The sequence below is a fragment of the Talpa occidentalis genome, unplaced genomic scaffold, assembly GCF_014898055.3.
Source record: "Talpa occidentalis isolate TD23 unplaced genomic scaffold, MPIMG_talOcc4v2.1 talOcc4.6, whole genome shotgun sequence".
NCBI classification, from domain to species: domain Eukaryota; kingdom Metazoa; phylum Chordata; class Mammalia; order Eulipotyphla; family Talpidae; genus Talpa; species Talpa occidentalis.
Window position 1 is genome coordinate 119957140 of NW_023604972.1, and position 27311 is coordinate 119984450.

Here is a 27311-nt window from a genome sequence, read left to right on the forward strand (position 1 = left end):
TAAAAGGGACTTCTTGCGGTACCACAGATTATGGTCAGGTTCAGTAACCTCAGTGGCAGTTTCAAATATTTTATACCCATTAACATTCTTCAGAACCTAATCAAACACTCCTTATCTTTACACTCCTTATTTATTTTTTTTAGTATCTTGTCTTACACTCCTTATTTTTTAACCTCAAATCATTATAAAGGTTTGGAACAATGGATCTGTCTGTAGACAACAGTTCTGGAATTTTTTTCAGAATTAATATACATTATAAGTGATGATGGTGGGATGACTTTTCTAGGATGACTTTTCAGAAACTGGCCTGATTTGTTAACTAACCTACCACTACGTAATGGCAAATGCTTATACCATAAGGGAAATGACAGGTCTGGAGAATAAAATTCTGTGTCAAAGGTACAGTCTTGCAGCTGTTTAAATACAGCAAACCATATGTTTCACTTTAAGAAATGCATTTATTTTGGATAATTTGGTCTTAAATACATTTCTGTGTAATACTTTTCATTGTGTTCCACTTCTAGATGCCATTCAACAATACATTCAAAAACATAGTTGGCTTTAAAATAAAGAGCATACTTCATCATCATACAGCTGATCTTTGAAAAGAGTGATAATACAGCTGAACTTGAAAAATTGTGTCATTTTTAAAAACTTTTGTATGTAAAAATGCTAAGAAAAGAGTATTACCTTAGTCCGTTTGGACTACTATAGCAAAGTACCACAGACAGGTATCTTAGTGAAAGCAGGAATTTATTTCTTAACAGTTCTGTAGTCTGGAAGTTCAAGATCTGAGCACCAGTGTGGTCAGGTGAGGACCCGTTTCCCAGCCCCAGACTTATGTGTGCTTGTCTGGATTAGGGAGGCTCTTGAGCTGTCTTTATAAGAGCATTGATCCTGTATATGTGTGCTCTAGTCTCATGACCTAATCACTCCCGAAAATCCGCCACATCCTAATATCTTTGGGTCCTGAGATTTCAATGTGCAAATTTTGTGGAGAGAGACTCAGACTCAACTTCCTTTTAATTGATTTTAAAAATACATATATATACTAGAGCTTTTTAAAAATGCTTATCTTAGAGGACTAAGACAACTACATTTGAGTGTGATTTGGATTTATACTCAATTTAAATTGAATATGTTTTGATGTGTGGTAAATACCAGTTTACTAATTCTGAAGGCTTTCCAACTTCTATTGTTTATCTCAGGGTTTTAAAAGTTCTGCTTTATGTCAAATGTTTAATGTTTTGTAGATGAGATGAAAGCCAGATTATCTTTTCACAGGGCTTTTAGAAGAAATATTTTATATTGTCTAGTATTCATTTTTTAAAATACACATTCTGTGGACGTCAGCTCCCCTACAATTAAAGAGTTCGGTGTGGGAATGTCAGCGAGCACTTTCAACCAGTCAGCAGCTCTGTTGTGTAAGTCCCAGTTGCAGTACCCGGAATGCAACTGAAGAGGGCTCCAGGCTTACATGGTACTTACATGTCAATGACAACTGCCCACTAGCAAAACAGCCTGATAATTTCTGAGGGATTACTGATTTGATTTTAGGTATGATTCTTTAAAAAGGTATTATGACTAACTATATTAGAAAAAGTAGAGACAATTTAGCGAAACGTGTATTTACAGATTAAATTATGTGACTTAACTTCAAAATAATATCAGGAGGGAGAGTGGCTAAGGGTATGGCTTAGTGGCTATTAGAGCTAATGCTAGTTTATAGGCACTTGTTACTCCATGTTCATGCATTTTGAAACTCTGTTTTATCCTACTCTGACACAAAAGCAAATTTTAAAGTCACTGAATAACACTTCTTAAACAATGCTGTTAAGGGGCATATAGTCTTGAAAATTAAGGTTTCAAATACTAATTTATTTATTATGAACATAGAAGAATATTTATAGCCAAGACACAGTCACAATGATATTGTAGACACAAAGTGATATAGCCCAACATTTTCTCTTGGTATATTTCAGGAAGTTGTCCTCATTTGACTTAGGCAGTAAGTCTCAAAGTTGAGTGTGCATCTGAATGCCTGAGAGCCAAGAAAATAGATTCCAGAAAATAAGTAGATTCTTGTTTCACAGTGATTCTGATTAGGTGGTTTTAATAGGTACCCTGGTAGGAGGTTTTAGTGGTACCCAGGAATATACATTTTTAGTAAACTCAGGAGGTGATTTGTCAGAATACTAATTATTAAATCTTCAGTTCATAAAGAAACAATGCAATGGTGAAATATTTCAATTAAGTTTTGTTGCAACAAAAATAACTTCCAAGATTTTGTGGATTACATTTTACAGAAAATCTAAGATACTATTTACAACAATATTGATATTTCTTGTCCATTTATAATTGCATTATTACAAAGGAACATAAAGAGGGTAAATGACAATACTGGCCTTAAAGTCTTCTTGAAACTGATAATCAAGAGACTCATTTGTACTATATTAGGGGTACCTAAATCAATTTTTCAGCAAAAGGTTTAGACACAGGGGAAAAATTGAAATACCGGAACAGAAGTTCTGTTTTGTATAGGTATGATTAGGTCTCTAATCATAGAGACCCTCTTCTCCTCTCCCAGCTTCTCTCTCTACAATCTCCTCCCACCCCCCTACTCTCTTCTCATTCTCCGCTCTCTTCTTGCCTCTCTCTCTCTGGCAGTTAATACTAGAGGCACAGTCATTTCCACAACACTGACAGGAGTCAGCAAACAAAAAGGAACCCTTATTGTACTGGTTTAGAAATGTCGTAAATAACATTAAGGATGATGGGCAGAAGGAAGAGAAAGGAACTAACATGTAGCAGCACAGTTGAGTACCCGGTGCTTGGTATGTACTGTCCTCTCCCACTCCATGTAACTTTTTACAGTTAAGTCTAAATGATGTCCAACAATGAGGCTTCATTATATTAGCATACCAGGGTTATTAATGAGATTATAAGGAGGATGCTTGACCTAGAAAACCTCCTTCAAAGTTCTAAGGATGCTAAATGAAAACATGCCATTGTTGTTCTGGGAAAAAAAGAGGGAACATGAAATGTGAAAGGAATTGTTTAATGATATATTTTCCCTTTTCTATTCTGAGGTAGTTGTAAAAAGAAATGCTAGAAGACTGGTGTTTACAGAGGAGTGTTACTGTCTTGACGCTAAGGCGGAGGTCTTGCCAGTCCCACTCTTAACAGTGGTGAGCTGGAATCTTAGGATTTACTCGCTTCTTACCTACTGGAAAAGATCTATGACCCCAGAAGAGAGAATTTTACTGCATCAATGAACTACAAATTTTTATTACTTCTAGGCAAGTCTAAAATCGGCTTCCATTTCAGGCATCTGTGACCTGCTCATAAACATCCAGAGGAAATGAGCAGTGACAACTGATGATCTACTTACAAGTTTGTGGCCGTGATTATTAAATCTAGTTCCTTTTACCTTGAACACGGGGGTGAAATTTAATGGGAATAGTTACTCAGGGGAAAGTGAATTTTTAGACCCACGCTCACCCTGTCCTGTCCAGTACAGAGTGGACAGCGTCTCTGCCTATGTCAAGTGCCAGGGCCTGGAACACACAGCAGCAAAGCAAGCCTGTTCCCACAACCCTGCCATTTCAACAGCAAGTCTGCTCCGAGGAAGAACTTTGGTTTCATGGCTTTTGGACCTGGAAAGCTAGCAAGATGTGGCAGTTCTAGGTAAGTGAGACCTGCAAACCGTGACAACTCACTGGAAATAAGCACCAAGGTGTCTAGTGATGATGGAATGGTGTCAGCCATGCGTCCCATGGTGTCTGTGTAGCATTGGTATGAAATGAGGATGTTGGTCAGCAGTAGTGTTCACCTTGATATGGAAGGGAAATGGAGGGAGCACTGTTAGTCTCTGTCTAAGGAGGGGAAAGACCCAAAGGTATGGCCATTTGTGTTTTATACTCTGAACATAGTGCTGGCACTGGGGGGTTTGTGGCGGGATTATCCTTGTCTCCAGAGAGGAGTGAAGCCAACTGGGACACATAATTCAAACTAGTTTCTCCAGCAGGGGTTTCTCCCAGGGAGTTCATGTAGTTTTTTTCTAGCATCTTTAGTAAATGTTCAGGTGCAGTCAGTAGTTCCAGCTGATTTGGTGGGGCTCTATGGGATACTGGGACATGGTTACAAGAACTGGAGTTAGAAGCTGCCTGGTTATAGGTAAAATTCTCAAAACAGACACACGGTCCAGGTCCCGAGGAGGAGTTCTCTGCTGGGAGGAGGTAAAGGTAAGCAGGCGTAGAAGGTCCGGGTTCTGTGAGTGACTTCTTCGTGCCTAAGCACTGGGTCTTACTCTCTTCTGGCTTGTTTATAACTTCAATAGCATCTGGAATGCAGTCGTTGACCTTCATTATTGTTAGATGAGGATTCTCCTGGAAGGGAGACAAAAAATATGTAGATATAGTCTGTGCGTGCGTGTGTGTGTGTGTGTGTGTGTGTGTGTGTGTGAGAGTATTAAAGTATATAAAATGGGTGAAGTGCATTTAGAGCTTCAGTTTTGTTCCTGTTTCATTCTGGTCATAATTTGAGTGGAGGTGGTGTTGAAAACAAAGGGTTTCCCCTGACACAAGAGAGGAGCTGGACTTCTGCTTCCGCCTAATGCACGGCGGTGGGAGAAGTGTGGCTTTTGCTCTATCCTCCCGTGGCGGTCTAGGAAAGATGGTTATACAGCCCCAACCCTGGATGAGTCTTTAATAGGTACATGGTATACAGGCAATTTCCCAGCATTTACCTTGGATTTTATTAATGACAGGACACTGCTCTTGTTAGGATCTGGAATGTCAGGATAGCACTTCTCCTTCATCCTAGAAAAAGTGAAAATTAGACTGGATTTGGCAAGATAGTGGAATGCCGAAGAGCAAGAACTCTGGAGTCAAATTCTGGGCATCTAATTCTTGCTCTATCATTTATTACACATTTGGGCCAGCTACTTAACCCTCCGTCCATGCTTGAATTTTCTCATTGATTCAATTAATTCTGGTGGTAGTGTGCGGATTAGGTGAATGGCTATATCTAAAGCACTAAGCACACTGCCAAACACATCGTTCAAATCCAAGCATTAGCTGTTGCTATTAAATGCGTTATGCAGTCTTTTTAGGTGTTGTTATTTCCTTTGTGTATTGACCTCAAAAGCTATGTTGTTAAATAAATCATATTCTCATCTAAGCTTCCTTTGTCCTTTTTAGCACTTTTTTTCATATTATTCAATGTGATTTTTATCTTACACCCCTTTCTAGACTTTTCTTTGACTTGCTTTTTTTTAAAAAAAAAAAGATTTATTTATTTATTTATACAAGCACTGGGTACAGTCAGAAGCGCGGGAGGGTGAGAGAATTCACCAGAGCCAGAGCGGAGAGCAGAACAAGGAGACTGACGAAATACACCGCTGAGGGGAGCAGCAGGCGGCAGGAGAGGTCTGCACGGCATGTGGGACCCTCGCCCTGAGGCCGTGGATCGAACCGGCACTGCAGAGGCTGCGGGCAGCTTCGCCGCCCAGCGCTCAACCGCTGCACCACCGGGGAGGCCCCTTCTTTGACTTTCTTTTCAGATAAAATCTTCCTGACACACTTACCACTGGCTTTTCAGGGAGCATACGATGATGATCACCACAACCCCGAAAATCATGAGGAATATGTATATGAGCAGTATATGGGCTGGAGAAGGAAAAGAGAGATAGTTTAATGACATTTTAAATTTAAAGTCTACCAGTGGATAATTCAGTTGGGTTGGTAAATACCCTCTTTTATAAATGCAATTGCACAGAGAGGGCTTGGAGGCTGACAATCATTCAGGTGTTCATTTATTTCTGTTTACTCTATTTGCCTTCTTGTCTTCCCCATCTCCAACACCAGGCTGTCCTGGAAGGAAGAGGGTTTGATTTGGGATTGAAAGGGTGGTAATATCATTGGAGTTTTGTAAGGTAGGGCAGATCTGGGTAGATGCCCAACACCAGTGGAGGATTCTGCAGAGAAAGACAAAGACGAGGTACAGAAGCCAGCACCTCAGCTATGGGTGGAAAATTTACATTGACACCAGGGCAAGAAACCCTCTTCTTGCTCCACTGAAGAACAGTTTGCCCTCAAGCTCAGTACTGCTGACTACAATTGGTTTAAAATTTTGGATAAATTATGGATTTATAACGTATTAGAGAACCAGTGTGGGGAATTAACCACAGCAGTTTTCAAATTTCAGATCACTTTTGGTAAATAAAGCTTCTATTAAAGTGTACAGTATTTCCCCCTAATCATCCGGAGATAAATTTCAAGACACCCCCTCCCCTGTGGATCCCTGAAACAACAGATAGATCTTCACCTATCTACACTCTAATTTTCCTATACACACATGAATAACTATGATAAAGGCAAGAGAAAGTTTCCAGACTATACATCAGTCAGACCAGCTTCACTCTTAACCTGTTTTATGTGGTGGGGTTCTGTGCTGTGTGTGTGATGAAGAGTTTCATCTAGAAACAAGTTTACAAAGACCAAAAGCTAGAGAAGAAAAGTTACAAAAAGAAAATCTAGACAAAGTCCAAGGCAACTGCTATGGAATTAGTTTCCCTGGAACTTCTAAAGGAAGAGTTTTGATTTGGAAAACTCACAGTGATTGTCCGGAGTTGTGACCTCTGTGAAAAGGACATCAGGACCGTCGCCAACACTTGTGAATGGGGTGACAAGAAACTGATAGGCGGATTCCGGCTGCAGGTGTTTCACGGTCAATGTCTTTTGTTCCGGGTTGCTGATTTTGTATTTGCAACAATCTGTACCATCTGTGGTTTTAAAAAATGATTTTCAAGGAAAACAATTATTAAGAGTATGACAGAGCTCTTGAGAGAGCACTGAGTAATAATCCTCTTGTGGATTCAGGACAGACATTTTGGGAACCCACCAAAATTTATTATAATTTCATCAAACTTTAGGGATACAGGTAAAATTTTCAGGAAATGGCAAGACAAGCAACTAAATATCCCACTAAACGAGGGATGCTGGTGCTCCGGGGAGACACATAAATCCACAAGAGACAGTAAGAGTTTGCGAGACTTTAAGGTATACACTGATGACCTGTACCGCGAGTCAAAGAAAAGGAGTTAGCAAGAAAGCTTCACAGTGGCAGGTTCACTCAGGAGCTAAAGATACCTCAAGTCCTTCTAAAAATACCAGGCTGCATTGTTTTTTAAGTCACTTCCAACACTGGTTCCCACTCTCTTGTCTGGCCTACTAATTGTTTAAGAGCAACATTCTATCAGAAAAGCTTGCAAGCAGAGAATTCATCTAGCCCTGGACAGAGATGGCAGCCTTTTCAATGATTTCAAATAATGAGGAAATTTTTTTTTTTAAAGTTACTTTCCTGAAAGAATTGCCTTTTCAAATCCTCTGGGGCAGTGTTTCTCCTTAGATTTCAGATAGACATGGTAGCCTTGTATAAAACCAGGTTGGGAGCTGGAGTTGGCGGAATACCTCTGCCAATGCAGAGTGAAGGAGTAGGGTTTCAGGTCATTCACGAACACCTCGGGGTTGTCGGAAGGAGCTAGGAAAGGAAGTTGGGTAAGAAAAGAGTCATGATTTAGAAGACATCTCAGAGCATTTGTGTAAACTAAATGTGGACCCACAGTTGACTGGAGGCTGGAGGAGCTTCTGCCAAGTTAAGAAATTTTCATCTTTCTTTTTTTTTTTTTTAATGGGGGATTTATGCCTTGCAGTGCATGAAACCTGGGGAGTAGTGGAGCAATATTCTTGTTCAAGCCATACCTGGATGCCCAGAGAGACACAGTAACTCGTACAAGGTCACACAGCAAAACAGAGAATGAAGGTTTTCTTAGACTTAATTCTGGTCCTGAATTCTAAATAAGGTTTCTGAGAAGACCAGGCCAGAGAACAGGAGAACTGAAGTGGGGAGGTAGAGGAGGACCAGGAAGGGTTCTGTTCAAAGAGGTAAGTTGGGGAGGATTTGAAGAACTCCAGTTCCTATGTCACGGCAATGCAAAGTTACCCAAGTATCATTGGGAAAACCTGGCGCGTTTATCTAGAAGGTTGTCCTGAACCTGTTTTACCACATACTATTGTGTATGCCTGGTTTATGCTCACAACTCACACCTCCTGCATGTCCCAGACAGCTCCCACCACAGAATGAAGAAGCCTTCAGAGTTGATTTGATCAGTGTAAGGCAAGCAGGGCCCCAGCAGCTGGGCTTCCAGCAGGTGTGAGATGCTGGAGGCCGGACAAGGTGAATAAGCAACACCACGGGAGGCTCGGAATGGCCCTATGTGCTGCTGGTGGAATCCTGGTAATATTTCTAGAGGTGAAGGCACACTATGTATCAAAGTCTTAAAAATGGTAAAAGAAATGAAAGAATATTTAAGAAATCCAGGCCTTTTGATTCAAATATTCTACTAGGATTTCATTTAAAAGCCATTATCGTAGGATATGGACAAAGAGTTAGCTGCAAAGATGCTCATTCACATAGGACACAAGGTATTAGACAAAGGGAAAAAGAGATTAAGCACTGGAGACTGCTAGACACCTGCAGGTGAATTTTATAGTTTATAGCTGAAAAGCATAATGATCCTAACTGTAATGACAGGTGATATGACATTTACAAAGATGAGGCACTTTGCCATCATAAAAATGACATAGTTAAGTGTAGTTAGTGCCATGAGTCAAAAACTCTTTACAAACTTCAAAGAGTCTATTTCATGCAAAACTATATACGTGTGTGTGTTTACATATATACCGAAAAAAATACCTGAATAAGCATAAAATATTAATTGGCTATTTGGTTTTTGGTGGTAAAATTAGCAATGATTTTGTCTTCCTTTTCCAGTCATTTTATAGATTATCTTTAGTGAAAATGTTTTGTATTTGGATTATTAAGTGCAAACTTGTCCGACCGCTGTGGAAAGCTGTCTGGAGGTTCCACAATCTACTAAAAATGGAGCTACCATATGACCCGGCAATTCCACCACTAGGATCTACCCAAAGTACACAAAAACATTGATTCAAAAGAACACCTGTAGCTGGTGGGAGTGCAAACTGGTCCAACCACTATGGAGAGCTGTGTGGAGATGCCTCAACCTACTAAAGATAAAGCTTCCATATGATCCAGCAATTCCACTCCTAGGTATTTACCCAAATGACACAGAAACATTAATTCCAAAGGGCACCTGCACCCCTATGTTTATAGCAGCACAATTTACAATAGCTAAGCTTTGGAAACAGCCCAAATGCCCAAAAATAGATGACTGGATCAAGAAGATGTGGAACATATACACCATGGAATATTATTCAGTCATCAAAAAAGATAAACTCATGCCATTCGCAGCAATGTGGATGGAGCTAGAAGGAATTATGCTCAGTGTAATAAGCCAGAAGGAAAAGAAAAATATTGGATGGTTTCACTTATAGCAGGAATATAGGGGAACCCAATAAGACATCAGTGTAAAAAAATAATAACAGTACAAAACACAACAAAGCAAAAACAGACAATTATAAACCAGAGACATCCTGCAGGGGAGGAGGAAGGAGAGGGATCAGAGGGAGGGAGGGAGGAGCACAGGGGACTGAGGTGATGGTGCACGGGTGCATTGGGGAAGGAAACTCTATGGGGACTACACCTGAGGGGGTAGGGGGAAGCAAATATTGTTTAAAAATGAACAATGATGTAAAAAATTAAAAAAAAATAAAAAGTAAGTTTTAAAAAATCTAATTATTAGAATGGGACACTGAAGTCTTCTTAAGCCCAAAACTAGGAGTCTTTGAACAAGTCTGCCCGTGACACATTAAACATTTCAACTTACCCAGTTCCTGGGAGTATCCAGTTTTTTTCTCTAATAAATAAGCAGGCTTTTTTGTAGAAATTCCATAAATTTTAAACTTGTATCGGACCCCTGGTCTAAAAGCATCTAAAGAAGAAAAATCAACATATTTTCAATACAGAGTAAAATTCTCTTTGTTTCTGGAAAGGAAAAGAATATAAATTAATGTGTTCCTCCTTCACAATTTCCTCCCAGGGGTGAGGGTAAATGCATTAATCAGGCTTTTAGCGCCACTGGCCTCTGTGACTATCACCTGCAGCCTTGATAGTGTTAATGCAGAAGACACTTGGGTGCGTGGGCGTGGGGCACGCGGCCTGATTGTGGACAACTGAGTATGGGTGTGGGCATGCATGACTGTGCACACCTGAGCCTAGAGGCCAGGGCTATAGGGTGGTGTCACTCAGAGGATGGCTGCGAAAGGAAGAGAACTATATTAGAGGCAAGACCACAAGAGAACGCGAGAGAGCCCAGAGAAAGTAAAGATTCGTGGGGGGCTGGGAGGCTCAGTTATCTGCCTGCCTCCCAGCCTCTCCCCCCCGCACCCTCCCTACACACACACATACTGCCTGGCCCATGCCTGCCTTCTTGCATGCCAGCCTCCTGCCTGGTGTGCCTGTGTACCTGGTTTCCTGAGAGCATTAAAGCCTGAAAAATCCACAAAGGGCTACGGGACTGTCCTTTATCCTTCTGCCTGACTTGATAGTGAACCTGCCCTGTGTCTGCTTGCACAACAAGGGGTTTCTGTCCTTGGTCTTCACCGTCTTCCCTTGGAGTGTCCCACTGTCTCCAAAGAAACATATGTTGTCCAAAGAAACATACATATGTATGTTTGCATGTTGTCCTCTTGAGCCTGAGCCCTCCAACACGCCCTTATCCACATGCAGGATTTGACAAGACGCAGAAAACCTTTTTAAACTCTCCTCCTACTCTAGCAACTTGCTTTTTCGCTTTGCCTTTTCTCTCCCCTTTCCTCAGCTTATCTCTGCAACCACCACAGCGCCCACCAGATGGCGCCACTCACACCCCGGTTCCCCCCAGAAACCTGGCTCCTTTGACTTTGCTCATCTAGTGAGTTTGAAATTACAAGCCCAATGTGAAGGTGAGAGGGCAAGTTCTATATGTTCCTCTGACACTGAAGATTTGATGCTTAACGCCCATCAGCTCTACGTCCTAAACATCCCCCAAATCCATGCACTTCTTTGATTTTGCAAAAACCCTCTGGACAACAGTTGGAATGGCCCTTTGCCATTCCTTTGAGATGACTCATTTAGAGGGAAAAACTCAGCGCAATCATGCAAACTGCTCTTAGGCTGAGTTCCAGCTGTTCTTGTAAGAGTATTAAAGATCCTATCTTAGGTCACATCATTGTAAAATGTGAACTCTTAGCACCTAAGTTGGATTTTTAAGTTCAAAATGATTAGCACAACTTTGTATCCGTGAGGCAGCCCAGAAGTCCTGGCTGGATGTGCTATGAGGTGGATAAAACAAGTCAGTAATATGGAAGTTTCTTCTTACCTGAGCTGATGACTGTGTGTGTGGTATTAGGGCCCAGGTTTTTCCACTGGGGATCACAGCCCAGGTGCCAGGGACACGCGTGCCATTCCACAACGTAGCCCAGCACATCTCCAGACGGGGGCTTCCAGGACAAAGAGATTCCTTCCTCTGTACCGTTAACTCTCTCTTCTTCCACATCTTCTATATGGTACAGAGATACCAAGACTTCAGATTTAATTGTGTATTTTAAAGATTTATTTATTTATTTTATACAAGAACTGGAGTACAGGTCAGAGGCACGCGAGGGTGAGAGAATTCACCAGAGCCAGAGTGGGGAGCAGAACAGGCAGATGGACCAAAGACACTGCTGAGGGGAGCAGTGGGTGAGGCAGGAGAGGTCTGCCGCGCCATGTGGGTATCTCCCTGGCCGGCCGGGAATCTAACTGGTGCTGCAGAGGCTGCGGACTGCTTCTGCAGTGTGGCGCTCAACCGCCTGCGCCACCGGGGAGGCCCTAATTGTGTATTTTGTAGAAGTGTCAAAAAAGAATTTGAATGTGGAGGTGAATGAAGTCAATCAGGCATTTTTCCATCCTCCCGCTGCTGGCCTATATGGCCGGCACCTGCGGTCTCGCCCTCCTCCTGGGTTGCGTGGATGCCTGGGGCGGAGCAGTGCAGACAAGGGGCACACGTACCTATGATGAGGGACACGTGGGCCCACCGGGTGCGCATGTGTAAGTGAGGGCACCTGTGTGAGAGGTGAGGGACAAAAAGGTGCGTCACTCTGCAATGAGGCTACAAGATCACACGAGACTGAGGGGGAGAATGCCAGGCAGAGGCTGACAGGGAAAGCTGGTCTATTCCCTCACTCAGCATTAAAAGCCTGTAAAAAAATCTGTCGAAGTCTCCAAAATTCTCTTTCAGCCTGTGAGTATCGACAATGAACATACCTGGCCTGGGATGGTTGCACGCATCTAACAGGCAAGAGCCCTAACACTTTATTGACAACAAGGTTTGGACGGGGTCTGTTTTCACGGGTGTTTCCCAGTCTTTGGCTTCGCAGAAAATACTCATACCTGCCTTCAGGGGGCCCTCAGCCAGACCTGAGACCCAAGTCGACTTTAGCACCTAAAACAAGGCTTGACAAACCACCAGCAGATGCAGCCTCTTAGGCTTTTTTTTTTTTTTTTTTAAGATTTATGTATTTATTTATACAAGAACTGGGGTACAGGCCAGATGTGCAGGAGGGTGAGAGGATTCACCAGAGACAGAGTGGGGATCAGAACAGGCAGACTGACGAAATACACTGCTGAGGGGAGCAGCAGGTGAGACAGGAGAGGTCTGCTGTGCCATGTGGGTCACTTCCCTGGCTGGGGATCACACTTGTGTTGTGGTGGCTGCAGATAGCTTCGTAGTGCTGAGACTTAACTTTTTGTGCCACCAGGGAGGCCCTCAGGCTTATTATTTATTTTTATATGATCCTGACGCTTTTGGTTTTAATACTTTTAAAGAGCTGTAAAAGCAAACCGACCGCTTGAAGAACACGGACTGTGGAATGGACACTATGATCTGCAAAAGCCTGGAATATTTACTATCTGTCTCTTTGACCCAAAATGTTGCTTTCTGACTTCTGACCTAGAACCGTGTTTGCTACTTGATCTGTTTTCGAAAAATACCTTTAACCGGACAAATAATTCAGCTTAGTTTCTCCACATAATGCAGGCTGCCCCTGGAGTACGTGTGACTTCTGAGATGTTATGGGAAGACGTCGAGGACAAAGAAAGAAAAAGCAATCCAGATACGCAGTAAGTCAGATTACTCAAGGACATGCCTGCTTCTTGTGGTCAAAGCCACCACTTCAACATATTTTCTATATCAGAGTAGTTTTCCTAAAGTCCGATGATAAGAAAAAAACTCAGATGGCCTCAGTGGGCTACCCTTTATACTGATTTCAGGAATCAGCTGAGGCCTTGAGGGATGAGAATTTTTCTTACAGCCCAAGGCTGACTTCACAGCCTGGTCAGGGCCTGGGCCTGCAGGCAGCAGCTTAGAAAAACATTTTAAGTGTGAAGTCACTATTCCATGGAATAGACTTAAGCTAAAACTTTACTCACTGTTTATCTGCAATTCAAATTTCATTGGGCATCTGTATTTTATGTGGCAATCCTAATTACAGCAATCCTGATGTGTAAACACAGAGCTATTAAATTTTCTAGGCCACCAAGTTATTATTCAACTGGGAACACGCAAAGGAATGTGAAGCTCTCAGTACTAGGCAAAGGATTCGCCAAGCTCTCAGAATATCTTTCCTAAATGGCCAGCCTGGTCTTTCTCCATCAAAGAAACACATCTCTTTCACATTGAAGTGGACAATTTCCCACCTCACTTATACATACCAATTGAAATTTCACTCTGAACTTAGAATCGTAATGTGTATTAAGCTGCTTCTTAGAAATGGTAAATATGTTTTGAGGAATGGAGGTAGAAGGAAAAGATAGGGAATCTTTTCAGCCATTTACATGTTAGTATAAATTGGCCTAATCTTATCAGATTACCTCATGGCACAATAGTGACATTATTCACACTAGTTATTTAAGAAGGTAGATTACTTAAGGAAGTCTGGATAGAGACTCACAGGAAATGGTTTGGATTTGAAAGCAGGGCATGGGGAAGGAAAATATGCTAGTAATTCATAGGCAGAGAAGACCCCAAAACAAATAATACTGCTTAGCCGTGTTTGAACTGGGCTTCAGGTGAGGCAGTCTTTCTTTTACCTATCAGCTCCCCAAGGTGAATTCAGGAGAATAAAATGTCTACTTTTTCTGTTCTGTCCCTAATGAAGACAGAATACAACTATACATTTCCTCCTCTAATATAGTTCCTAACAAGCAAGATTATATCAAATCCTTAGTATTTCTTTGATGCCACACTCTTAATTTCTTTTATACTTGACATATTGGGTCATTTTAAAACATCCTCTTATCTAGCCCACTTACCCCAAATTTAAGCCTAATTTGAATGATAGGAGTAATACAACTGACCTTCACTTCATAAGCATAGTCTGAAAATTTTAATAGCAATAACAGAAGCAAGTCTGAAAATTTTAATAGCAGTAACAGAAGCAAGACATTATTGTAAGGTTCATTACAGACCTTCTCCTGCCAGATGTATTGTGTCCAAGTGTGCACTGACTCAGTGTGTTACAGCTGGGGGAGAGGGCTTAGTGTATCCAACCTCTTGACAGCTTTCCAAGAAGGAAATTAATATCACTGTTGATTTTACACATACGGTCATTTCCACCTTGTTTGGTAAGGGATTAGCCAGTTATCACCTTTTATTCTACAACCCAGCAAAGCACCTCATGAAAGATGATGCCCAGACTCTTGTGATCTCTGGAAATGTTAACAAGCTTGTTATAGGTTGCAAAGTCTGACAAAATATTTTGCTATAGAATAAATGCAACTCTTATTTCATAAGCCCAGCACATTCACACTGACTCTAGCTCTTAGTAAGGACGCTTTGCCGGTGCTGCATTTACTTGAGTACACTTGAGACAACTTCCGAGGTGGTGGAAGAGTCTCTGGGCAGTAACGACTGAGGCCTGGCTGAAATCTCATGCTCCCTCCACTGAAAACCCTGAGGGAGAATGAACAGCAGTGCCTAGTAGCTAGATATTTTGCCTCCCTGAGTTACCATCTTTTGAGTTTATCCATCTACCTAATAACATCAGCAATGTTTTCCTTGAGAATAAAGACAAAACAAAATAGGACTTACTGTTTTCAGGGTCTCCAGAAATGACAATGACTGAAGCAGGAGACATGCCCACACTGTTATTAGCTGTGATGTTGAATCGGTAAGAAGACAGGTCGAGGGTTAATGTTTCGTTACTGGCCGAAGCAGGAATGGAGAGGGGTGGTAGTTCACATGATTTGTCCAGATTTTCTATAATTATATTGTAGAATAGAATCTTCCCATTGGCGTGCAATTTTGAGAATGGCTAAAAAAAATTGATAATAGTTTCAAAATGTGTTTTCCTCAGAAGGGGAGTTTTATAATTACTTTTTCATCTCTTCTGTCTCTCAACTGCCTTAAACACACACACACACACACACACACACACACACACACACACACACACCCCTCCGTAGCCGCAAATTAAAACAGTTCATTAGAGAAAATAACCCTTCAAACCAGGCCTGAAGTCCTGGGGATTCTAATCTAACTGAAGCTGAGTAGACAATGGGTTTGTTTGGACATGAGCTTCTCAAGAGCAGAATGTGTTTAGAAAAGAGAGGCCAAGTCAGGAATATAGAGGAAGGGGACTCTTCAGTCTGGTTTAAGAAAGACTCAGTGGCACAAGAGTGAAAGATGTGAGGAAAATAGCACCCCTAGCAGGCCCCAGCAGGCCTGGCTCCAGGCTGACTCCCTCTTCTAGCTGTTCTCATGGTTATAGCCCCTAGACCCAGAGCCACATCCCCCTTCTAGACCACCCTCCAGGCTGCAGAGAATTCCCTGCACACAGAGTCCCAAACCCACTTCCAGGACCTGTCCCATGGGCCTCCCATTCCAAGGACAGACAGCATCCCTGGTGGATGCACCCCGAGATCTGAGAACTGCCTAGGGCGTGGTTGTTTGCTTGGGTGTAAACAGAACCTGGGCAGACTAACGTGTCCACAGGTATGTACTCAGGAGTCCTCATGGGTGGGCCAGATAGAGGTGGGAAGGAAAGTGGGGTGGCTCTGGCCAGAGCAGTTCCCCAACACCATCATGTTTGGGCATGAAACACTAAGGAACAGAGAATTCTGAATACAAACCTGGCCTCACAGGATGCATGAAGGCATGTAAGTCAAGGTGGAAGGCCCACATACAATTTGTGTTACAGTGTTTTAGCTTGATTCATGACTTTTCAACATATCTACTCTGGGTGTATGAATAGTCATAACTTTTAAACATGGTATGTACTTCTCTTCACTTACGCTCCCGCCCTGGGCCCTGCAAAAGTTAGAGGGAGAAACCTGAGTAGAAGTTACTGAGATGCAGGTTCTAACAGTCACATGGCCACGGTGCCATGGGCTTCCGAGGGAGGAGTTGCTGGCCCCAGCACCAGGGACGTGGGTGTGGCACAGGGACTCCACCAGTGGGCAAGACATTCTATTGGACTCCTGTGAAAACCAGCCCACGCAGAAGACTTGCACCAACACCCATTTCATAGTTTCAGATACAGTGCCAAGCAAATCTGTGCCTCTCACCTTCCAGAATAAAGTCACCTCGTGCTGTCCTGGCTTTGATTTCACCCTTCTCCAGACATCAGGAGCCTTCGAGGGGGCTAAGATTAACCAAAATAAACAAAGAAAAATTCTTGGGTCACGATATGTGTAGAGGGCAGAACATTCAATCCTGTTCTGCTTTGGTCAAGGAAGTAGCGATGCCTGTCCTTCCTGAGGCTTGCTTCTCACATGTGCACTCTGTGACTTCCCCCCACTTCTCCAAGGCCACACTGTCCATGCCTCACTAGATGCATGGCAGGTGCTTTACAAAAGGTCTGTTGAAAAATGAGTCTTTATGAACTAAAGTCTTAGTCTTCTGGACACCAACAATTTTGAAATAATTCATCAGAAGGTTAATTAGCTAAATTTCCCACTTTTTTAATTTCTAAGAGCAGACCATGGCTACTTCCTCAGCCAATTTGCAAAGGTTGCAAGAAAGGCTCACAAAGGGAGAGCCCGAGGGCAGGATGAACGCATCCATGCATCCGCATCCACGGGGTCATGACCTCAATTCAGCTGCCCCTTGGCTGGAGTAGTAGCCGAAGGGCTGGGGCAGATGGCGGCTGTGGTCCCTCTGGGCAGCTGCCACAAGTTTGCCTCCTTGTTCTTGACAGTAAACTGGGGGGCCAGTTATTTGTGACTTGTTTCAAAACATCTCTCTGCAAGAATTGTTTTGGAACATAACACTAAGAATGCAGCCCTCTGTTTTACAAAAAAAAAAATGGTTTCTCTCACCTGTGGAATACAAATAACCCCAACATGTACACAGGCAAAATACATTAGGGAATAAATCTTGAACACAGTGAAAGAACGTACTGGCTACCAGAGGGAACAGGTGGGGGGGAGGGGGGGAGGGGATGGGAGGCAGAGGGGGTTTGGAGGAGGGTGAGGGAGCACGTGCATGTATGGAAGAGTGAAATGTTACTCCAAAGCTTGTATCAGTAATTGAAATTTAAGTAAGTCCTTTTTTCTTTGAATCTCTGGCACTTTCAACTTAAAGGTGACCATGCAGTTTATTTTTTTTAAAGATTTATTTATTTATGCATACAAGAACTGGGGTACAGGCCAGAGATGCTGGGGGTAGGGGTGAGAGGGTTCACCAGAGACAGAGCGGGGAACAGAACAGGCAGACTGACTGAAACACTGCTGAGGGCCACAGCGGGCAAGGCAGGAGAGGTCTGCTGCGCCATGTGAGTTGCTCCCTGGCGGGCTGGGGATCAAACTCCTGCTGCAGAGGCTGCAGACAGCTTCATAGTGCGGTGCTTAACCCCTTGAGCCACCAGGGAGGCCCAACCATACAATTTAAAGCAGCTTTACTGCAGGAGGTTTTAGCTTGTTAAATAAGCTACTGCAGGTATCAAGAGTAAATAAAACACAGAAATACTCAGGTCCAATATAGGACTCCAAGTTCAATGGAAAATCTTTAGCTGGTCAGTAAATCCGAACTATGAGAAGAAAGCACTGAGTACAGTGAATGCATGCATCGATGTCACAAAATTCTGGGGTCATTTAACCCTGCTCATTATGATTCTACTGAAGTATGACTATTGTATACATAAACATGGACTTTTTCTGCATTAAACTAAATTTTTTCAGAGGCAAAGTTTAAAGACATCTATAAATTAGACTTTCAGTGGTAAATTTAATGCAGTATAGACAGATGTTGATTTTTAACGATGCACACCTAAAATTTACATAATGTATGCCATGTTACTTCCAAAAACATCAATTAATTCACCATCAGTAGATTCATTTCATTTTCTTGTCATCATCCCAAACAAAGTTAAGTTTATTTTATTATAACCCCAAGAAACACAGTGTATTAAAAACTTGATCCCTTGACCATTTTCCTCTTGCATTTAATTATAGTTGTAATGTTTGTGATTAATTTGCATGGGACAAACAAATGAAATACCACAAACCAAAGTGGTATTTGTAAAGTAAAAATTTTTAACAAAAAACAACAGAGCTATTACTATCCATGTTACTATCAGCAGCAGCAGGAATTCTTGAGACGTCTACACACCTAGGAAAAATTGCCAGGGAGTGGCCAGGAACAGTGGACAAGCAGGGGAGCCACTCAAGACTGGTCCCATATGTGGGACCGGTCAATCGCCGATTGATCGCCGATCAATCACCCTAAAGATACCCAGTGAGAGTCCCTCTTAGGGGAGGCCAGGAAGAGCCCTGCCAGTCTAGAAACACAAATAGCAAGAAGGAGGAAAACCAATACATAAAATCCTTCCTTTGGTAATAAAATAGCCAGGACTTGCAACACGGTTGTAACACCACCACCAAGAGGTGGAACGCAAAAAACCAGATTATGTGGGTGGAGCGCTGGGGTGAGACCGCCCCCGTGTGAGTGGCAGGATCAGCTCGATCACTCGCTGGCTAGACCAGTTCAGTTATTTACTTTCTCTGTGCCTCAATGTCCTCAGCCTCAAAGCAGGGATGATAATATCTACTGCATGCTGGGAAGATTAAAACAGTGAGTCTTTGAGCTAAGTCTGGCACTTACCAAACACTCAATCTGTGTTTACTGTTATTATTGCTGTCATGTTTCTGCCATTCATTAACATTGCAAACTAGGCCGGTCTCTCCAATCAATGGCCCTAGTCACCTTGCCTTTACGCCAAGCATTAAGTAAGACTTTATCTTGAATTGCAAGAAGACGAAAGGAGGGCTGGACCATCTGAATGGCGGAGGCCTTACTGGAGCTCTGAGACACAGTTATTTAGAGGAAAGATTCTTTGTTGAGTCGATATTGAGGAGATTACCATAGAGAGCATGGTGGTAAGGACTCACTGATGGCTGCTAGAAGAAAGCCTGAGATTGTTTGATATGAAAGCAATGTTTTCCTTGCCATGAACACTACCATTTGCTTCTGGTTGTGAATTAAAAATTTATTTGCCTCACCCCAGATCCAATGTGAATCCAGCAGTAGCAGCTGGATTTTGCCAACCATTTTGGCAAAGGCAAAGCTCAGAGAGAAACTGGACAGTAGAAAGAACACTGGAGGCAAGTGTTTGAGGTCCTATCATACTAGTCACTTTTCATGGGTGTTTAGTTCAGATTTTTTTTTTTTCAAGATGGCATTGAGTCTCTGTTGTGATACTTCCCCCTTAGTGTTTGGTACAACTTCAAATGCCCAGGGAAGCCAGCCCATCTCCTGTGAGTCAGTTTAAGTCCTTGGATGAAATGTCAGGGAGATGAACATACCAGCTTCAAGTGTGGTGAAATTTTGACTAATCGACTTGCTCCATTTCCAGAAGTGGTTGGCATCAGCACAGTGTACTCGGGCCATATACTCTGTGTCGGGATCCAGGTCACATAAGACATATTTGCCATTAACCTTCACAGAAACATTGTGCCTCTTGATTAAAAAAATAAAAGGCAGAAAAAGGATGGAAATAAGAAGACAGAAGTATTGGTGAGCAGACCTCATTGCAAAGGCAAATCACACTATGACAAATATTACCTGGAAAAAGGCTAGTTCTTCTTGGGGAAAATAAAATGTCTAAGGCCTTCTCCCCAGCCCTCAAAAGCCTGTGATTAATTACAAAGACTTTTTAAAAATTAAAAACAGGTAAACCACACCATTTGAACCCACATGAAAATAGCTTAAAGAGATTTTGTTTAAAAATTGTCTCCACTCAGGACATAAAGGGACTGTTAAAAAGAGAAAATGAATCAGCGTTCTTACATGTATCACTTCTCCTTTGTCGCAGAGTTCGACCTGACACAAGAGTGTGGAATAATTCCCAATGGAGTGCACCTTCCAGGTCACGGTGGCTTTTGTGGCACTGTTGTTTTTAATGAATAAATCAAAGGGAGACTTGGGATGAACTGTCAAAACAAATACACAAAAGGGAACAAAGCAAAAGAAAAATTAAACAACCTTGGTAAATAGGCAATTCAATTCTTCATTGATTTATTCCATATGCACTTCTTGCTTCTTCTTGGGAAAATGGCAAACAAAACCAGACTTAGAGTCAAGATGCAGTAAGTCAATGACAGCCCTTCTCTCATACTGAGTTTAGTAAAAAATGAACCAAATACAAAATGAAACTACCTGAAACTCTTAAAATTAGAGGCAGATCATAGAGGAGTCAAAACTTGGAGAAGCAGCCCAAAGGGAGAATATGACAGAAACCGAGGCTACCCCAGACAATGTCAACAACAGCAAGGGCACCATTCAACATTATTTGACAAAAAAAGAAAACCCAGAAAGCCACCAGTTTCCAAAGGAAAGGCAATCAATTGATGCAACATCAGAACAACCCACTGAGTGTAATGGCTCCCTCAAGGTTACTAGTTAAAGACTTTAAAGCCAATCCATGAAGCAAAAGTGCATCTGGCATGAATAGAAGGAAAACACTTCTCAGAAGGAAAAGATTTTTTTTTTTTAAAGAATCACAAGGAAATTTAAGAACTGAAAAACAGAATATCTGAAATAAGACTGGTTGAGTTTCAGGTATTGGAAAGATGGAGAAAGCTCCTTCCACTCAGGCTATCCCAATGACCACAACATGCACAGAGCATGGAGCAGCTGCTGAAGAAGGGCAGGTAGGCGGAAGAAAGCTAGACACGAAGTTGCTGAACTGGCAGTGAGCTGACATTTTATTATCAGTCTTCCTAACACTTGGCATAGGAGTGGAAGTCAGTGCCACACATGGGTAGCTATCATGCCCGATTGCTGGCTGAAGAATCAAAATATTGTTCCAGAGTAAGAGAAAGGTAGCTGGGAGATCATGGAAAAAAAAATGTGTTTGGGTGTCTCTAAAAATGATCAGATATAAACAAGAGGGAGACAAAAGAATTTTTAAAAATCAATCTTTTAAAGCCACAGGGGACAATAAGAAAAATTGTAACATTTGTTAGAGCCCCAGAAAAAAAGGAGAAAATGTGTCATGCTGAAAAAGTAATGGTCAAAAACTTCCCAAACCTGGTAAAATACAAAAATCTACAGATTCAAGAAGCTCAAGTTAAAATCTCAAAGAGGATAAAATCGAAGAATGCCTACACTGCAGTCTGAGTGATTTTGTTCCTACAGAGGAAGTCACATCATTTATGGGTCCTGATTAACACCTTCCCATTCAAATGTGGTGTCAAGTTTCACATTGATCAGGCCACTGCCTGCCACTACAATCTTCTCTCTCTCACAGGAAGGACACAAGGAACTTCTTTCTGTCTCTCTAAAAACCCAGACCTTGTCCCCAACCCATGACCTTTTAAAATTCTATTGCTTTTGCTTCAAATGTCCTTCATCTAGATGTTTTCTCCCTCCTCATGCTTCAGCTCCCTCAGGTATTGTGCTGAAAGACCACTCAGGCTGCATTGTAGGGTTTCTTTGATTTTTATCCTTTTTGAGGTTTTAACTTGAGCTTTTTGAATCTGTAGATTTTTGTATTTTACCAGGTTTGGGGAGTTTTTGGCCATTCCTTCTGTGAAGCTTTTCTTTATAGAAGAAGCAGCTCAGACATTCCCAGGACTAAAATTTATTTTTCTTCACAGTACATGTCGAGTTTTGAGATTTTTATATTGACTTATTTACATGTTTACTGTATTTCTACTCCCCATTCTCACTCCACCCCTTACCCCAACACTCACTAACATGTAAGCTAATTATGGGAAGTTATTCAGTTTTGTTCACTGCTGTATCCTCAGTGTCTGCTACATTGAAGGCACTCTGTAATGAGTTGACTGAATAAAGTCATGATTAAGCTGAATATAAAATATATGTAGGAATTAAAAAGGCAAAAGGAGAAAAATGAGCGTCCCAGAAAAAAAATGGGTATGTATAGATTCTACTTCTCATCAAAGAGGAGTCAGATACAGATACAGTCAGATACAGTGAAAACATAGAAGAGATCTTTATCTTCAAGGACATGTGATCAAAATCATAAAATGTCATTTTGTACTCATTTAATTGACAAAAATGAAAAGGGTGACAATACCAACTTAAACAGAATGCATAAATCTAAAGGGCTGTAGTATAACTGGGGTAACTACTTAGAAAATCATTTGGCATAATCTCATAAATTGAACATTCACATTTTCTATGTTCTTGCAGATTCTACTCTTTTATATATGTAATCAAGAAAAACATGTATAGATGTATACTAAGTGTGTGTATATACACACACACAAATGCTCAGATTAGCATTGTAGCAAAGAGCAAAAACCTTGATTCAATCCATCAAAGGAAGTGCATGAATAAAACGTTGTATATATTTATACAATGAAATACTATGCAGCAATGAAAAAGAATGAACAAAAGCAATACTCAATAATGTGGGTAAATCTTATCAATTAAATATTATATAAAAAGGAATTAATAGATTATCACATACAACTTGATGTCTTTTATACATTATAACCAAACAAAAACATTGTGTTTCCAGTATTACATGAAAAATGAAAATACACACACAATTTAAACCTGCAATTATACTGGTGGAAGGAGTGGGGTGGAATGGGAGATGAAAGAAATTATTGTCAAAATTCTACTTTCAATGTTGAGAAACAAGCTCATTGGTGTTTATTATGTTATCCAAACCAACAAATCACAGGGGATCATGGATCACACGTACATCCACAAAGAGAAGTATGGAATGAAGAAGAATTATAAATTAAAACTTTTACTTAGGATGTGAATTCAGCAAAATTCTGCAGCATGTTTATTTAAACACATAGGCTACCAAAGATACACTGGTAACCACAGAGGCTACCAGACTCTCCTCTCACCTCGATGAGCCAGGTTAAAAGCAATATTGACACTTCTCTGTCTTAAGAGGTTTCTGGCCAGGAGTGTGAAGTTATACATTTCTTGTGAGTCTTGAGTTACTTGCCAATTACACCAGTTTTTGTGTACACAAAGTTTCTTATTCCCGGAAATTCTTAAAACAAAACAAAACAATTTTAAGGTTTACACTTTTGCTGGCTCAGGTGTGTCTCTCTGTATCTCTTGGGGGCACACTGAGTGGCATTAAAACTAAGTTCACAAATATGACTGATCCATCTCCAACAAATAGTAACCATGAAAATATTGCTTCAATGAAAATGATTTATATGGTATATCGAAGAATTGACTCCCTCTCGTGTGGTGAGAACACTCCTTATATTTACGTGGAATATTCTCGAAGAGTCAGAACTTAGGCTGACTCAGCTCATCAGATGGAACTGTTTTCACATCAGTATTCACCACTGTCTTTATTATCATTTTTATGTTACATTATCTTTAAACAAAAGTTAGGTAGAAATAGCATACACTTGTGACTACTTGAAGATTTTCTCCTGACTATGGCAGGGTGCTTTTAAAATATTTGTTTGAAGTTTCTGCAACATCTAGATGTGACTTTTGTATGATATCACAAACACCTTAAATAAAAATGTGCCAGTAACATAAGCAGTGCTAACTTACGATTCAAATAAAGTGTAGCTCTGGGAAGGCATGTTATGCAAGGCAGTGTCGGTTCCAGCATCCCAAGTACAGTTCAAAGTTTTGAAATTCTGGGTTTCACAAGAAAAGTCCTTGGGTTCCTCAAGCACTTCTGTTCGAATAAAAAAGAAGAAAGGTCTAGTTAAAGCCCTTTATTGAAAACAAGTCACAGGAAGCTCTCTTTGGGGCCTGAGCCCATTCTGAACAATGAAAGGATCATATGAACGAAAGGTGACACATCACAACTCTAAAAAGTCACATCTCAGACTCTTCATCACCTGGGTTCTTTTCTTCCCTTTCCTGTGCCTTTCTGAGGTCTCATGGAGGATCAGATAGGAGTCAGCACTGTCTCCATTCAGTGGAAAAAATGGATGGAGTCAAGGGTGCCCGGTGTTTCATTTTGGCTGCCCTGGCTGACAGAACCAGGAGCTCTCCTGGGCACACCAAGGAGCCAGGCAGATTTTGAGAACCTGGTCAACACATCTCCCGGGAGCTGAGAGTCCGAGCAATGAGGCAGAAGCCCAAGTCCCCTGAGTCATGGCCACTCTTAGAAGCCACCCACAGATGAACTAAGTGTCCAGGACACTGGGGACAACCTTTGGTAGGAAAACAGGGAAGAAGGAGTCACAGATATTTCCCTACTGTGCAGGGCAGGGAGGTCTCAACACAGGAGGCCACTGGGCATGCGCTCACCAACCTACATCAAGAGTGAAATATTGGCCAACATTTGTTGGTGCACCTCATGATGTCCATACCAGTTGAGCACAGTCATCATGGCCTTGTTTGCAGAACTCCTACTATGCGCAGTTGTACTGGAGCCAGGCCTGCCATGCTCATTGAGCCTCACAACCTCAATTACTGGGGCCATTTCACAGAAGAGGAAACTGACTCAGAGACTGGAAACTTGGCAAAGATACCATGCAGGGTACAGGACTCAGGAAGAAGACTGAACCCCAGTCTTCAGGGCACAGCCTTAGCTGTCTTTCTTAGCCTTCTGACTGCAGCCCCTCCATCCCTCTGGATCTTGTGCTAATCCTGCATGGTTAAGGCAAATCAGGAAATTTTCTCAGGGGACCAGGTCATGACCTGAACTTTCTCCTCTTAAATCCTCTTGGTTCCTAGGAATAAACTTGTCAGGAAGCTCAAGAAAACAACGGGAAATCCTGCAAGCATTGTCCTAGACTCTCCAGTCTTATAGAAGTCTTGGAAAACAATAAAGTAGAGATTGAAAATGTTTACTTGTCATCTGGTACAGGAGATTCCACCTATTTCACAGGAAATGGGAAGGGGAGGGGCACAGAGGACAAGTCCCTTACTTACTTGCAACAAAGAGAACGGTGCCATCCAAAATATCATCGTCTTCCCCCTTACAAAAGAAATTTGTCCCTGTGTTTCTAATGAAAGGCACATTATTCAGGGTGAACACAGTTACATTTGGATCAAGTTGTTCTCCATGTATCCATGTTCCCTCCAAATGACATGATATGTTCTCTTGGTGGCTTCTAGAAATGTAGCAAAATGTGACATTGGAGCCTTCTTCCACTGTCCTGTCTTTAGGGAAAATCACCAATTGTTCATGTCCAGGGGGATTCTGTCCTGCGGGAGTCAAAAACACAATTGAACTCAAAGTTCCTCAAGGGGGACTTCCACCACTTACTGATGCCAAAAAAAATTATTAACTCTATCCCCTCCCTTATCACCTCATGTCTTACCTTCTACTTTCTCCCAGGAACTCCAATTGCTCCAGGACATCTGTCTGGGGATTGTGGCATCATCCACCTCCACTATACTCCTTATTCTTACAAAGTGGGCTGCACATTGCAAGGGGAGCTCAGATTCCCAACTCCAATGTAGAACTTGATTCCACTTCACAGTAGAGGTATAATTCTCCTAGAGATAAAGAGAAAAACGTGGAAACATAGAGTCATGTTCTCCTCGGAGCTGACGTGGCTTGACATATTCCAAAGCAGGCATCCAGGAGTCCACTGCAACTCCACAATTTATGCAAGAGCAGTCCCCTCTTAATCAGCCAGCTCCCCTGCTTTGATGTCTCAGCAAGGAACCACTCATCACTCCTGTCTTTTGGAAACCTGGTTCTCAATCCGTCTGGATTTCAGGGGGGCTCATATGGAGGAAGTGAGAGAAAATTGAAGCTACTCAAGTTGTGCAGGGAGAGGTCAGAGACAGAGGTGCTGGTTATACAGAAGCTGCTAAGAAAATACTGAAAAACTGAAAAATTAGTTATTTTTAAAAAGTAAGCAGGATTGGCAAGTATTTTTTTTTTCACTTCATTTTTAGTCAAGATCAGGTCAGCTTGGCTAAATATTAGTAGACAGGACAGTCCTTCATGGGTACCAAGGAGTTTCATTGCCTCCTAGAAGTCAATATACGGTGTTCCACATCTCACTGTGCTTTTGTTTTTGTCTCTTAACTTTTCAGATATCATGGCCACCTGGACTGTCCCGGAAACTCCACAGCTATTAGAATCGTGAGTCCCAACGATGATAATCACATAGCAATGTCTTACAGAATTCTCTGAAAATTTTGCCTACATTGAACTGCCTAAGTTTTCTGGCACAGCTGCTACTCTTAATTTTTCTAAGACACAGTTATTTTCATTCTCTGATTCAGTAGGTACAAAAACTCCTCTACACACTCCCCTGCCATTCAAGGCCATCTACAGTCTAACACCAACCTATCCCTTCCATGCAAGAACCTGCTCTCTGGTCACACTTCAGGAATAGCTCCCAGCATTTATGCCTCAGTGTTTGATAACAACGCCCTGAGTTTCGTGTCCCACTGTCCTTCTGCAGGGGAACTGATCCCATTCTTCATGTTCAGGTCACACCTCAGCTCCTTCATAAAGCCTTTCTTGCTTTCCTCTAGGTTCTTCCCACCCCTACGTCTCCTGTACACTGCACGTAGCTGTTGGCACTTCCTCTGTGGCGTGTCCCTGGTTTGCACGTGGCCTCACCAAGCAGGGACTGTGCTTCATTTTTCTTCACGGTCCCACAGTTTCAGGTACTTACATTCCTGTGTGGGCCACCAGGACACCTGCTCTGGGCCCTCACAGCTGGGAATCCAGGACAAAAACAGCTTGTATTTTGTGGGGGAAAAAGAGTTTGTGTCTGTTTCTGACAAGGTGGAGAAGGGGCTGCATGCAGGTCAGCTGGCAAGTGCTGAGGCCTCCCTCAGGTCTGCCTTCCCCTCCCCAGGAGGCTGAGCTTAAACAGAGCCCAGAGCTCAGGAAGCAGCCCTGGAGCCAGAAGAACAGCTCAGCCCACTC

The 27311-nt window shown here is 42.0% G+C and overlaps 1 protein-coding gene and 1 long non-coding RNA gene across 2 annotated transcripts in view; one reads left to right on the top strand and one right to left on the bottom strand.

Annotated features, from left to right (window-relative positions):
* Positions 1-457: 457 nt before the first annotated feature.
* OSMR (oncostatin M receptor) overlaps positions 458-27311 on the bottom strand; it is a 43169-nt gene continuing 16315 nt past the window's right edge. The window contains exons 4-17 of the mRNA XM_054688211.1: positions 25738-25915; positions 25346-25621; positions 24008-24137; positions 23332-23483; positions 20288-20430; positions 19804-19957; positions 16567-16643; positions 15092-15314; positions 11342-11521; positions 9809-9913; positions 6617-6784; positions 5588-5669; positions 4748-4820; positions 458-4388 (exon numbers count right to left, since the gene is read on the bottom strand). Coding sequence (XP_054544186.1) covers positions 3876-4388; positions 4748-4820; positions 5588-5669; positions 6617-6784; positions 9809-9913; positions 11342-11521; positions 15092-15314; positions 16567-16643; positions 19804-19957; positions 20288-20430; positions 23332-23483; positions 24008-24137; positions 25346-25621; positions 25738-25915 — 2454 coding nt within the window. The 3' untranslated portion in view covers positions 458-3875. The remainder of the gene's footprint in view (positions 4389-4747; positions 4821-5587; positions 5670-6616; positions 6785-9808; positions 9914-11341; positions 11522-15091; positions 15315-16566; positions 16644-19803; positions 19958-20287; positions 20431-23331; positions 23484-24007; positions 24138-25345; positions 25622-25737; positions 25916-27311) is intronic.
* LOC129144753 (uncharacterized) lies at positions 12137-27128 on the top strand. The gene is made up of 4 exons (XR_008549287.1): positions 12137-12244; positions 13040-13122; positions 26465-26513; positions 26912-27128. It is a non-coding gene; the product is annotated as an uncharacterized LOC129144753 (long non-coding RNA).